Below are 14,885 nucleotides of genomic sequence, written 5' to 3'. Positions count from 1 at the left end.
TGGAGGACTACTCTGTTATGATGAAACTTAGTATAAGGTGCATCCACTACTAAGGCCTGAAGCTCACTGACCCTGCGAGCTGAAGTAACGTCCACCAAAAATATGACCTTCCAGGTGAAGTACTTCAGATGACACGTATCAAGTGGTTCAAAAGGAGCTTCCATCAGCTGCGTGAGAACGATGTTGAGGTCCCATGACACAGGTGGAGATTTGACAGGGGGCTTTGTCAATAGCGAACCTCTCATGAAGCGAACAACTAGAGGCTGTCCAGAGATGGGCTTATTGTCTACATGTTGATGGTAAGAACTAATTTCACTGAGGTGAACCCTTACAGAGTTGGTTTTAAGACCAGACTCAGAGAGGTGTAGAAGATACTCAAGCAGGGCCTGTGTAGGGCAGGAAAAGGGATCTAGGACCCTGCCCTCACACCAGATGGCAAACCTCCTTCATTTGAAAGAGTAACATCTCTTTCTTGAATCTTTCCTGGAAGCCAGCAAGATCCAGGGGACACCCTCAGGAAGATATAAAGAAGCAAATTCTGAGTTCTCAACATCCAGGCTGTGAAGGCTGGATACTGGGATGCAGAAGAGATCCCTCATTTTGTGTGATGAGGGTTGGAAAACAGTCCAATCTCCACAGTTCTTTGGAGGATAACTCCAGAAGTAGGGGGAACCAGAATGGTCCGATGGTCTTGCTTGAGTTTCAGTAAAATCTTCCCTATGAGAGGTATGGGAGGATATGCATACAGAAGACCTGACCCCCAATGAAGGAGGAAGGCATCCAACACTACCTTGTTGTGGGCCTGGAGCAGAACTGAGGGACTTTGTGATTGGACTGAGTGGCAAAGAGATCCACTGAGGGGTCCCCACACTTGGAAGATCTCACGGGCAATGCCCATGTTGAATGACCACTCATATGGTTGCACAACCCTATTCAGTCTGTAGGCCAGGCTGTTGGATCTGCCCACCAGGTAAGTGACCTTGAGGAGCATTCCGTGCTAGACTGTCCAATGCCACATCCCAATGACCTCCTGATATAGAAGTTGTGATCTGGTCGTCATCAGCAACTTCATGGGCTGTGGAATTTGGAATGGGAGTCCCAGAATCAAATTGGATCAAATCATCCACCAAAGCAGAGACTGAACCAGCTCTGGTGACACTTGGATGACATCCTCCAGGTTCCCTGTGGCCTGACACCACTGGGAAGCTAGGGTCTACTGGGCAGTTCTCATGTGAAAACATACAATTGGTGTCACATGAACAGTGGAGGCCATAAGCTCAAGCCCGCTGAGTGTCTAGCAGGGCTCCAATGAACTTCAATCACTGGGCAGGGAGCAGATGGGACTTGGGGTAGCTTAAAACAAATCCTAGTAGCTCTACCACCCGAACAGTCATCCTCATGGACTCCTGAGCTCCGTCCTTCGACGTGCTCTTCACCAATCATCGTCAACACATGGTACTGGAAGTGATGTGCCCCAGCTGAAACTGAAGATACCTCCTGTGAGCTAGAAGTATCTGGATGACAGTGTAAGCATCCTTTAAGTCCAGAAAGCATGGGCAGAAACTGCGCAGGGAAATCATACTGAACTTTTCTTTGACTAGGAATTTGTTCCGAGTCCTTAGGTCTAGGATAGAACACATCTCCCCTCTCTTCTTTTGCATAAGGAAGTATCTGGAATAGAATCCCTTCCCTTTTTCCCCTGGTGGAATGGGCTCAACAGCATGAGCCTTTAGAAGGGCGGAGAGTTCCTCTGCAAGTGCCTGCTTGTACTGAGGGTTGATTCGCTCTCGGCGGGCAATCTGGCAGTCTGTTTCGCCAATACAGGGCGTAACCAAGACAGACTATTTATAGGACCCATAGGTCACAGGTTACAAGGGGCCATCTTTCTTGATAAAAACTTTAGCCTCCCCCGGTCCAGGGAGTCACCTAGGATGGTCACTTTTACAGCGACTATGCTCTGCTGGAGCCAGTCAAATGCTCGCCCCTTGCTTTGAGTGGGGAGCTATCTAGGTCTTAGATGCACGCTGTTGATGAGAATGAGCACACTGGGGTTAAGTCTGCTGAGACTGTTGGGAAGAAGTGGTGTACCTATGCCTCTGTGAGTAGTAAGTACTGTACTCCTCTTTGCCTTGCCAAAAAACCTTCTAGATGAGAAAGTAATTGCAGAAGGTGCCCGGCAGGATAGAGTATCGATGGTATCGGTGTGCTTCTTGATGAGGTCAGCAACCTCTTCCACCTTCTCTCCAAAAAGATTAGCCCTCTGGTACATAGCATCTAAAAACCTCTGTTGGACTGCCAAGTCCAAGTCAGAGACATGCAGCCATGAAAGTCTGTGTATCGCTATACTCTCAGAAGAGATCATGGACACTACATCAAAAGTGTTGTAGGTGCCCCTGGCCAAGAACTTATGACAAGCCTTTTGCTGCTTGACCAGCTGCAGAAGAAATTCAACCTGCTCCGGTGGGAGAGTCTGCTAAATCATACAAAACAGCAAGGACTGTAAGTATAGGCTCATGTAGAGCTGGTATGATTGAATATGGGAGATGAGCATAGAGGACTGATACATTTTCTGCCCAAAAGAATCCAGAGTTCAAGCTTCCCTGCCAGGGGGCGCTGATGCATAGTCCCTAAAATTCCTGGCCCCTTTGAGCACAGACTCCACCACTGGGGAATGATGAGGCAACCGAGGCCTATCAAACCCAGGGGAAGCCTGAATCCAGTACATAGTGTCAATCTTCTTGGGAAGGACAGGGACTAACAAAGGGGACTCCCAGTTCTTCATCTGAATGTCTCATAAGATCTTGTAAAAAGGGACCATCACAGCCTCTCTAGGAGGAGACTCGTAGTCCAGGACCTCAAACATCTTAGCACTGGGCTCGTCTTCCACTTCCAAAGGAATTGGAACTGCATTCGCCATTTCCTTAACGAAAAAAGGGAAGAAAAGACTCTCAGGTGGAGACTTTATCCTTTCCTGTGGAGGGGAGGGGTCAATTGGGATACTATAAGACTCCTCCTCGGAGAAGTACAATGGATCCTCCTCAGACTCTCATAAGCACTTCTCATCGATATCAGCCAGGAACTCCTCATGTGAGGAATAAGACCGAGCCCACCATCACATAGGACTGGCTCCATGCCAACTGCCCAGATTTTATTACAAAAGACCAGTGGCCTCCAAATTTGCTAGATCTAAACCCTTTGGACTACCATGTCAGGAGAGCATGTGGGAGGCCTATCACAAGCTCAACCCAAAGCCAGGGCCGCCGAGGGGAGGGGGGGCAAAATTCCTCGGGCCTCCAAGGGGGGCCCGGCACCGGGATCTCTCTCTTTCTCTCTCCTGCTCCTGATGGGACCCAAGTGATCGCGTCCTGACAGGAGCAGGAAAGAGAAAACTCTGGCGCCGGGCCCCCCTTGGAGGCTGCAGAGAACCCGGAGCTTCCTCCAGCGCTGCTTTTCCTTTCAGGCATGCATGCTTGGCTTTGAAATCATCTAAGCCGATAACAAGAGACAACATGACATTTAACCCGAGTCCCTGAGGAAAGTAGTGAAACCCGCAGTGTCGGGCGTGACTAGGGGAAATCTAATGGACTCAAATGTGAGAGATCGGCAGTTGAAAAACTATAAGTCATCATAAAAGGTTCATGAAGAAAATAAAGATAACAAAGCTGCAAGACGGAGTCAGCTATGGAATCGTTTAAAAAGATAAGTTCGTGGTGATTTTGAGCACTATTTATTAGCATATTGTTAGCACGTTTGGCTTGTTGCAATAGCACGTATATGCACACATAAGAAAAAGCCCAATGAAAGAGGTGCTATTCCACCAGGCAAAAAAACAAATGATATTGCCTTAAATGTGGTGGTATATTCTGATGGCTCTTTCAAATAATAGCTTTTTAACCAACAGCTTGTGATCATTAGTATTAAGTTATCATTTTATTACGTGTTTGGAGAGATTGGTGACAACAGCCTTAACTATCAGTTTCACGTCTTTTGTTTTTGTATTGATTTGGCTTTGAAACCAAGCATGCCCTGAGAGGAAAAGCAGCTGCAGGGCAGGTAGTCAGCCAAGATATTTCAACAGCAGCAGCAATCGGAAGGGTGCGGCAGCGGACGACAATTTGGGGGGGGCGACAGCGGCCCTGCCCCGGATCCAATGGCCCTGCCTCAGGCCTGATTCAGTCTCTCGGTGGCCCTGCCCAAAGCCACAAACAATCACTGAACTCAAGGAAGCACTGCGAATGATATGGGACGGCCTGCCACATGGACTGATTGACAAGGCTGTAAAGAACTTCCCAAAACAATTGATGGCCTATGTTAAAGCTGAGGTTGGATACTTTGAGAATTCACAGTGACTGCAAAATTCTGACACATTTGTTTGAATGATGTTATTTTACTGTATTTTAGCCTGAACATTTTTAACATGCAAAAATCACTAGGTACGCTAAACTGTTAGTAACATCAATATAGCTTAAGATAATTAAATGTTGTTTAATAGTAATACATAGGTAAGATGACAAAATAAGTACATAACATAAATTTCTTACTGAAATTCAAAGCAGTGGCTGAGAAAACTACAAAAAAATTGTTTTTGGCACCATCAATTTCTATGGGGACAAACTTCAGTTTAGCGCACCACTGATAAGTGCAAGATTCGCTTATATGCATGGTTTAAGACCGCTCCTCTGTGGGAAAGACTCTGCATAAGCGCACGCATGGAATGTGGAAGCCGATTGGCGCATGACAACCAACGAGATTTCAAATTTACCGCCCCTTTAACTGCCACAGGCAGAATAAGCGAAAGAATGTTGTTAGAGTTACACTGGAGTCGTCGTTGCGGCGGAACTGTAAGACTTTAACACTGGCTGAACGAATAGAAGTTCTTAAAAAATTAGAAAACAAAGTCAAGCATCTATTGCTAAAGAATATGGTGTCAATCCCAGTCAAATTTCATGTGTCTTGAAGCAGAAAGATCAGTTTCTGGAAGACTGGCAAAACAATACAAATCCATACAGGAAACGTAAAAGGGTGGGAAAAGCTGAGGAGGTAGAAGATGCTCTTCTTCGGTGGTTTTCTCAAGTCAGGAGCAGTTTCCTGTCAGTGGTCCACTGCTTATGGAGAAAGCTAACCAGCTAGCTGAAAGTCTTGGACTAACTGAATTCAAAGCCACTGTTGGATGGTTGGAAAGATGGAAGGAGAGGAACAACATAAAATTCAAGAAACAGCATGGTGAGAAACAAGACACTGATGACTTTGGTGCTGAAAATTGGATTGTTTCAGTTCTTCCTACCATCTTGAACAAGTTTGCACCTCGTGACATTTTCAATGCTGACGAAAATGGTCGCTACTGGCGAGTGATTCCTGATGGAACACTTACATTCAAACATGCCGAAACTACTGAGGTAAAACATCGAAGGGCCGACTGACAATCCTTCTTTGCTGCAATATGGATGGGAGTGAGAAGCTGGAACCCTTCGTCACTGGAAAGAGCAAACAGCCCCGTTGCTTCAAGAAAGTTAAGCAACTTCCTGTGTCAGACGAGGCTAACGCAAATTCATGGATGACTGCGGAAATTTGGAAGCAGTGGCTAAAGAAGTTAGACACTAGAATGCGGGCACAAAAGTGTCAGATTTTGTTGCTTTGTGATAATTGTGCTGCACACAGGGATGATGTCAGGCTGTCTAATGTCAAGGTGGTCTTCCTGCTACCAAACACTACCTCTCTGATCCAACCTATGGATCAGGGCATAATAGCCAATTTCAAAAAACATTATCAGGCTCTTGTGCTACATTGTCTGATGAGCATTATGGATGACCAGACTGGCAAGGATAAACGTGCTGTTGAACTGGCTGGTAATCTATCACTGTTGGATTCCCTACATATGCAGAAAGAAGCCTGGAATCATGTTACACAGGCAACCATTGTGAACTGCTACAAGCGGGCAAGTTTTGTTAAGGATGTGGAGAGGAATGAAAACAGATGCAGCTGTTGCAAACGCGTCAGATGAATAGGCTATTGACATCCCAGCCGGTGTTACTGAAGAGGAGATTCATCGCTACGTAACTGTTGATTACGATCTACAAACAGCTGACAACAGCACTGATGTCGAGATATGCGCCTACACGCAGGCAACAACGGCTGATGATGAAATGAGCAGCAAGGCATATGCTGACGAAATTCAACAACCTCCTCCTGTCAATTTTGCAAGAGCGCTGGAGAGTCTCAACACCATGCGGGCCTATCTGGAGGCCACTGGATGTCAGTGCTATGACAGTTTTTACCGTCTGGCAGACGTAGTCTATAGAACTCACAGACCCAATAGTGTACAGAGGACTATAACTGATTACTTCAAGTAAGCCTAACATCAGTTAACGGAGACTATATACTGTATGTATAATAATAAACAGTACTGTACATATGTTTATCAGATGTCAAGCTTCTTTGGGTCACAACGGTTAAGCGCACGTTCCGGTAAACTGCATGTATTTTTTTTTTGGTCCCAGACCTTTGCACTATATCTATATCTATATCTATCTATATATATAGATATATAGATATAAATAGATATAGATAGATAGATATAATCCATCCCGATATTCAGCCGGTGGCAGGTAGCATATATATCCCAATATACAGCCAGGCCGTATCTGGCAACTGGCATTGAATATCCGGTTTCAATTTTGTCTGTAGAACTTAATCGGTTAAGCTGATAGCACTAACCGGTTAAGTACTTAGCGATTAAAGATAGGTCACATAAAATAAATAGCAAGCCTGTCTTAACTGTTAAACTTAGCTGGATTAGCGCTGAATATTCGACTTAATCGGCTAAGTCGTATGACATAGCCAGTTCATGGCTAGCCACTAAGCGCTAATATTCAGTGGAGATAACCGGTTATCTTGCGCTGAATATTAGCGGTTATCCAGCTAAGCATAAGTACATAAGTACATACATAAGTACATAAGTAGTGCCATACTGGGAAAGACCAAAGGTCCATCTAGCCCAGCATCCTGTCACCAACAGTGGCCAATCCAGGTCAAGGGCACCTGGCACGCTCCCCAAACGTAAAAACATTCCAGACAAGTTATACCTAAAAATGCGGAATTTTTCCAAGTCCATTTAATAGCGGTCTATGGACTTGTCCTTTAGGAATCTATCTAACCCCTTTTTAAACTCCGTCAAGCTAACCGCCCGTACCACGTTCTCCGGCAACGAATTCCAGAGTCTAATTACACGTTGGGTGAAGAAAAATTTTCTCCGATTCGTTTTAAATTTACCACACTGTAGCTTCAACTCATGCCCTCTAGTCCTAGTATTTTTGGATAGCGTGAACAGTCGCTTCACATCCACCCGATCCATTCCACTCATTATTTTATACACTTCTATCATATCTCCCCTCAGCCGTCTCTTCTCCAAGCTGAAAAGCCCTAGCCTTCTCAGCCTCTCTTCATAGGAAAGTCGTCCCATCCCCACTATCATTTTCGTCGCCCTTCGCTGTACCTTTTCCAATTCTACTATATCTTTTTTGAGATACGGAGACCAGTACTGAACACAATACTCCAGGTGCGGTCGCACCATGGAGCGATACAACGGCATTATAACATCCGCACACCTGGACTCCATACCCTTCCTAATAACACCCAACATTCTATTCGCTTTCCTAGCCGCAGCAGCACACTGAGCAGAAGGTTTCAGCGTATCATCGACGACGACACCCAGATCCCTTTCTTGATCCGTAACTCCTAACGCGGAACCTTGCAAGACGTAGCTATAATTCGGGTTCCTCTTACCCACATGCATCACTTTGCACTTGTCAACATTGAACTTCATCTGCCACTTGCACGCCCATTCTCCCAGTCTCGCAAGGTCCTCCTGTAATCGTTCACATTCCTCCTGCGACTTGACGACCCTGAATAATTTTGTGTCATCGGCGAATTTAATTACCTCACTAGTTATTCCCATCTCTAGGTCATTTATAAATACATTAAAAAGCAACGGACCCAGCACAGACCCCTGCGGGACCCCACTAACTACCCTCCTCCACTGAGAATACTGGCCACGCAATCCTACTCTCTGCTTCCTATCTTTCAACCAGTTCTTAATCCATAATAATACCCTACCTCCGATTCCATGACTCTGCAATTTCTTCAGGAGTCTTTCGTGCGGCACTTTGTCAAACGCCTTCTGAAAATCCAGATATACAATATCAACCGGCTCCCCATTGTCCACATGTTTGCTTACCCCCTCAAAAAATGCATTAGATTGGTGAGGCAAGACTTCCCTTCACTAAATCCGTGCTGACTTTGTCTCATCAGTCCATGTTTTTGTATATGCTCTGCAATTTTATTCTTAATAATAGCCTCCACCATCTTGCCCGGCACCGACGTCAGACTCACCGGTCTATAATTTCCCGGATCTCCTCTGGAACCCTTCTTAAAAATCGGAGTAACATTGGCTACTCTCCAGTCTTCCGGTACTACACTCGATTTTAGGGACAGATTGCATATTTCTAACAGTAGCTCCGCAAGTTCATTTTTTAGTTCTATTAATACTCTGGGATGAATACCATCAGGTCCCGGTGATTTACTACTCTTCAGCTTGCTGAACTGACCCATTACATCCTCCAAGGTTACAGAGAATTTGTTTAGTTTCTCCGACTCCCCCGCTTCAAATATTCTTTCCGGCACCGGTGTCCCCCCCAAATCCTCCTCGGTGAAGACCGAAGCAAAGAATTCATTTAATTTCTCCGCTATGGCTTTGTCCTCCTTGATCGCCCCTTTAACACCATTTTTGTCCAGCGGCCCAACCGACTCTTTGGCCGGTTTCCTGCTTTTAATGTATCTAAAAAAATTTTTACTATGTATTTTTGCTTCCAACGCTAATTTCTTCTCAAAGTCCTTTTTTGCCCTCCTTATCTCCGCTTTGCATTTGGCTTGGCATTCCTTATGATCTATCCTGTTACTTTCAGTTGGTTCTCTTCTCCACTTTCTGAAGGATTGTTTTTTGGCTCTAATGATTTCCTTTATCTTACTGTTTAGCCACGCCGGCTGACGTTTAGTCTTTTTTCCCTTTTTTCTAATACGTGGAATATATTTGTCCTGAACCTCCAGGATGGTGTTTTTAAACAGCATCCACGCCTGATGCAAGTTTTTTACTCTGCGAGCTGCTCCTTTCAGTCTTTTTTTTCACCATTTTTCTCATTTTGTCGTAATCACCTTTTCTATAGTTAAACGCTAGCGTACTTGATTTCCTAGTTTCACTTCCTTCAATGCCAATATCAAAACCGATCATATTATGATCACTGTTATCAAGCGGCCCTCGTATCGTTACCCCCTGCACTAGATCATGAGCACCACTAAGGACTAAGTCTAGTATTTTTCCTTCTCTTGTCGGCTCCTGAACTAGCTGTTCCATGAAGCTGTCCTTGATTTCATCAAGAAATCTTATGTCCCTTGCGTGTACAGATGTTACATTAACCCAGTCTATATGCGGGTAATTGAAATCCCCCATTATTATTGTGTTGCCCAGTTTGTTTGCGTCCCTGATTTCCTTTAACATTTCCGCATCCGTCTGTTCGTCCTGGCCAGGCGGACGGTAGTACACTCCTATCACTATCCTTTTCCCCTTTGCACATGGAATTTCAATCCACAGTGATTCCAAGGAGTGTTTTGTTTCCTGCAGAATTTTCAATCTATTTGATTCAAGGCTCTCGTTAATATACAATGCTACCCCTCCACCAATCCGATTCACCCTATCACTACGATATAATTTGTACCCCGGTATGACAGTGTCCCACTGGTTATCCTCCTTCCACCAGGTCTCAGAGATGCCTATTATATCTAATTTTTCATTTAGTGCAATATATTCCAACTCCCCCATCTTATTTCTTAGGCTCCTGGCATTCGCATATAGACATTTCAAACTTTTTAACTGGCTAGAAACCATTCCTTGCTGGCTAAATAGTTCTGAATATCGAGCCCATAATTTTCTTTTGATTGTTTTTATGTTTTATTTATGTTATTTGATTATGTATTGTTCTTTTATTATTTTTAACTAGTAAAAAAAGCCCCGTTTCTGATGCAAATGAAACGGGGGCTAGCAATGTTTTCTTCTGTGTGCATGTGGGAGTGTGTGTGTCCCTGCCCTCTGGCCTCTCTCCCCTCCCCCCTCTGAGTCCTTCACTGTTACAGAGCCAGCGATTTGATTTCGTGCTCTGCTGTTTTCCTTCACTGACTGTGTTACAGAGAGGGCGGGGCAGACACTCATAGGGAAACCGGATATCTCGCCCCCTTCACACTTCCGGCTGGAGGCTTCATAGAACGTTGGTCTTGCCTTTTATATAGAGAGATGAATTGCGGAATATTAGTCGTGCAGCAGAATTTTGAACAGATTGAAGAGGAGAGAGATGGCTAAGTGGGAGACATGTGAGAAGCAAGTTGCAATAGTCTAAGCGAGAGGTGATAAGAGTGTGGACGAGGGTTCTGGTAGTGTGCTGAGAAAGGAAAGGGCAAATTTTGGTGATATTATAGAGAAAGAAACGACAGGTTTTAGCAGTCTGCTGAATATGTGCAGAGAAGGAGAGGGAGGAGTCGAAGATGACCCCAAGGTTACGAGCTGATGAGACAGGAAGGATGAGAGTGTTATCCACAGAAATAGAGAATGGGGGAGGAGGAGAGGTTGGTTTAGGGGGAAAGATAAGAAGCTCGGTCATGTTTAGTTTCAGATGGCGCTGAGACATCCGGGCAGCAATGTCAGACAGGCAGGCTGATACTTTGGCCTGGATTTCGGCTGAGATTTCTGGTGTGGAGAGGTAGATCTTGGAGTCACCAGCGTAAAGATGATACTGAAAACCATGGGATGAGATCAGAGTACCAAGAGAAGAAGTATAGATGGAGAAAAGAAGAGGTCCCAGGACAGATCCCTGAGGTACACCAACTGACAGTGGGATAGAAGTAGAGGAGGATCCACTAGAGTATACACTAAAGGTATGCTGGGAGAGATAAGAAGAAAACCAGGAATGAACAAAGCCCTGAAATCCAAGTGAGGACAGTGTATCAAGGAGTAGGCTGTGATCAACAGATAGTCTCTTTAAGAGCCTTCAGCCACATGATGCAGGGCCTTTTACCTTAGAAGTCAGCAAAAGACAAAAACCACAGGATCAGGACCTTCAGTAAGCAAAACAATAGCCTAGTGTTGGATCTCACAGACTGTTACTTCAATGTGCAAGTTAAAAGTTGAGAACTGATATAAAATAGGGGAAAAATCCCCACGTGGTTGCATTGTAGGTTCATGGTGCTATAGCCCAATTAAGTCCAATTATGATTGAGCTGAAAGCTATAAGAAGAACAAAGGAGTTGCTGGGTAAAAAAAAAATGGTCTGCTGCTTGAACCTTGCTTCTAACAGCACCTTTACTAAACCACAGTAAAATCTGTAATTACCACAGTTTAATGCAGGAATATACCATGCGGTAGCTGCAAATTATACACAGCACCCAGTGGGGACAGAACCAGCTTCCACATCTGTTTTCCACCCATGATATGCTCCCTGACAAACAAAATTCAGTAACGCATGGATTAACGCACAGAAACAGTCAAACTACCACAAAACCCTTAACGTGGTCCAGCGGTAGCTGTTTCAACATGTCAACCACATGTCAAGTGCTTAACACACTTTAGTAAAAGGGCCCCCAAGCTAGCAAAAGAATGGGAATACTTCCTTCAAAGCTTTTAGCTTGTTTTAAAATATTCCACCGATGTAAAAAACAGAATGCAAAGCTTTGTATGATCCTTGCAGGAGCTGTTATCAGCATGTACCAGGGAAGCATTGTCTAATGATGTCATTTCCAGAAATAATTATTACCGTTCCTGATACATCTTTATGGCGGAGGAAATGCATGTGCATAAGAAAAACAAAAATAAATCTTAGCTAGCAAACTGAGTAAGTATAATCTGCAAGTCACATAGGATGCCCATGTTGACAATCAAAAGTTCTTATTGCTATAAAGAGCTATTAGCTTCAGAAGACTGGGACAAACCAGTCTTTTAGGGCTCCTTTTACTAAGGTGCGATAATGGATTTAGCAAGTGCTAATGATTAGCATGCACTAAATTCTAAGAAGCCCATAGGTATAAAACGGGCTTCATAGCACTTATCATGTGCTAATCATTAGTGCACCTTAGTAAAAGATGTCCTTAGGGGGGAAATGCATCAAAGGGTGTTACGGCCTTAACGCATCTTAACACGTGTTAAGGGAATTTGTGTGTGTTAAATACTAAAAGCCCATAGGTACAGGATGGGCTTTGACATGTAGGGCTTCTTTTACAAAGCCGTGCTAGTGATTCCTGTGCGGTAAATGAGAGGAAGCCCATGGGAATAGAATGGGCTTCCTCTCATTTGCCACGCTTAGAGCGTGCTACTTCCCTTAACACATGTTAAGGCCATAACGCCCCTTGATGAAATCCCTCCCTTAGTGTTTTTAACTTTTTTGCTTCTGAAAAGAAACTACAGTATCAAGCCAAATGTGCCTGGCAAATTCAAATCCCGGAACTTTTGAAGACAAGCTATTACTAGCACACTACTGGATTTTTAAACTGTCACCTCTTCTTTCAAGTGTAGAACAAATGCTTTCAAAATACCTTTTTATGTCATATCTAAATCTCTTTTGAGTAATATTATCAAAGATGCACCATAAGAAATATTTTAAAGCTACATTTTGTGAATTGAGGACACAACACAAATTATACTCTGTTCTGACCACAAATGACTTTTTACCACCTGCAATGTTAAGGATCTCAAAAAACCAGTTGAGAAAGAAGAGAGCAGCCATCCATATCTCCTTCCTACAAGTTTCCTTATGACTAGTCAGCAAAGGATGATGTGTCTAAAATGGGATGAAAATGTAATAGCTATAAATATTTATTTGAAACACGCTTGCTAGATATTGGTTCAACATAATAGCTAAATTATCATTACTAAATTTCACAAAATAATACTAAGGGTTCAACCTTAAATGAGGGATTTAAGGTTTAAGCACAGTCTCTTACCTTCTTTTATGGCTGTCTTCAGAGCACAGAGCTTGGTATATCAGGCCAATTAAGCAAAACCAAAGTGCTGCTAGTGCAATTATTCTCCAGTCACTGACTGATTTAATAAGGGGTATGCAGCCCATTGACCAATCAAAACATAGCCACCAGGGACACAGTAGCAACCATGCATTCAATGAATAGTAGTAATTATAGTTTAAAGCCTGTCAGTCAAAGAAAAATAAACATTTATTTGATACTAGCCTTAAAAACATCCACAGATTTCAATTTGAAACTATACTGTAAAAAAGAAGAGTATAAATTTGACTATTTCACCTCTATCTAAATGAGCAAGCAATTATTTAACACCACAGCTTATCATTTTCATTGTGATCCAAGGGTGAAATATTTTTCAGTTTTACCAGATAAAATCAAAATAAAATGTGCCAATTAAAAATATTCCATGAAAATGGCAATATCTTGCTGTCTCTTCCTAGAAGGATGCAGGGTATTATAGCATCATCTAGGGAAAGCAATGTGAATATCACAAGCCAACAAAATGCATCTTCTCTTAACCATACGCTCTTTCTGAATTGGGGTAAGAAGATCTAACCCAGTCCAACTAATTCAACAAAAATAGATATATAAATGCATCTTTAAAAATGCATATGCAAACCAACCTTGCATTCCTAAAATGTAGGTGAAAAGTAAAAGTTAACGTATCAGATCCTCTATAATACAACATTGTTAGGGGAAAGCAAGTCATTTCAGGGTCTATGTACTAAGCATTTTTCCTATAGACACTAATTCTATATATGTTGCTCAAAACTGCGTGCGCAATTTAATTGCTTAATGAGCCAATTAACACCTATAATTGGGCGCTATCAATTACTGGCACTAACTGATGGTAATTGAAATTTATATGCGCATCATTATAGTCGCTATTCTATAAAGATGTACACATGAATTTTTTCATGTTGATCCGATAAGGGAATGTGCCCATGGGAGGGCATGGGCATTCCTGGAATTTGCAAGCAGTGTTACAGAATAAGGCCAATTCGTGCCTAATTTGAGCACGTGAATTTACACCAGGTTTCACTTGGTGTAATCCCTCACACCTAAAATTCAGCGCGGATTCTGGCACCAAACGCTATTCTATAAACGGTGTCCAACTCACAGCACCCAGTGCTCATTTTTTTTCAGCATCATATACAGAATCTAGCCCAAAGGGGGCAAATCTGTAACTTGCCACCTAGTTAGGTGCAACCTAGGTGCATCAAAAGCACCATTAAACTGACAGGCATCTATGTGCACTAGGTGCTATTCTATACAAAACTATGTGCGTCATTTGGTGCACCTGGGCATGCCAACTTACATCTGCTATTGACTTAGTGTAAGAAGGCACACTTATAGACAGGGGCATAGCCACGTGGGGCCACGGGGGCATGGGCTCCCGTAGATTTGGCCCTGGCCCCCCACCAACCCTCTCAACCACCCCTCCCGCCGCCAACCCTCCCCCGCCGTCGCGTACTTTTGCAGGCGGGGGTCCCCAACCCCCACCAGCCGAAGTCCTCTTCTCCGGTGCGGCCGCATTGCTGATCTGCAAGCAAGGCTTCTGTTTCTGTGAGTCTGACGTCCTGCATGCACAACATGCAACGTGCAGGACGTCAGACTCACAGAAACAGAAGCCTTGCTTGCAGATCAGCAATGCGGCCGCGCCGGAGAAGAGGACTTCGGTTGGCGGGGGTTGGGGACCCCCGCCAGCAAAGGTACCCGACGGTGACGGCGGGAAGGGGGGGGGTCAAAAGGGTTGATGCGGGAGGGATCAAAGGTGGTGGTGGTGGCAGCAGGGGGGAGGGGGTCAAAATGGT

General features: G+C 43.9%; 1 protein-coding gene across 1 annotated transcript in view; it reads right to left on the bottom strand.

The window, feature by feature from the left end:
- LOC115469681 (protein O-mannosyl-transferase TMTC4-like) overlaps positions 1-14,885 on the bottom strand; it is a 90,333-nt gene that overhangs the window by 61,102 nt on the left and 14,346 nt on the right. Inside the window, exon 2 of the mRNA XM_030202469.1 lies at positions 13,036-13,238. Coding sequence (XP_030058329.1) covers positions 13,036-13,238 — 203 coding nt within the window. The remainder of the gene's footprint in view (positions 1-13,035; positions 13,239-14,885) is intronic.

This window comes from Microcaecilia unicolor, chromosome 4 (genome assembly GCF_901765095.1).
Source record: "Microcaecilia unicolor chromosome 4, aMicUni1.1, whole genome shotgun sequence".
NCBI lineage: Eukaryota > Metazoa > Chordata > Amphibia > Gymnophiona > Siphonopidae > Microcaecilia > Microcaecilia unicolor.
Note: the sequence above shows the minus strand (reverse complement) of the source record. Positions and strands in the feature narration are given on the sequence as shown.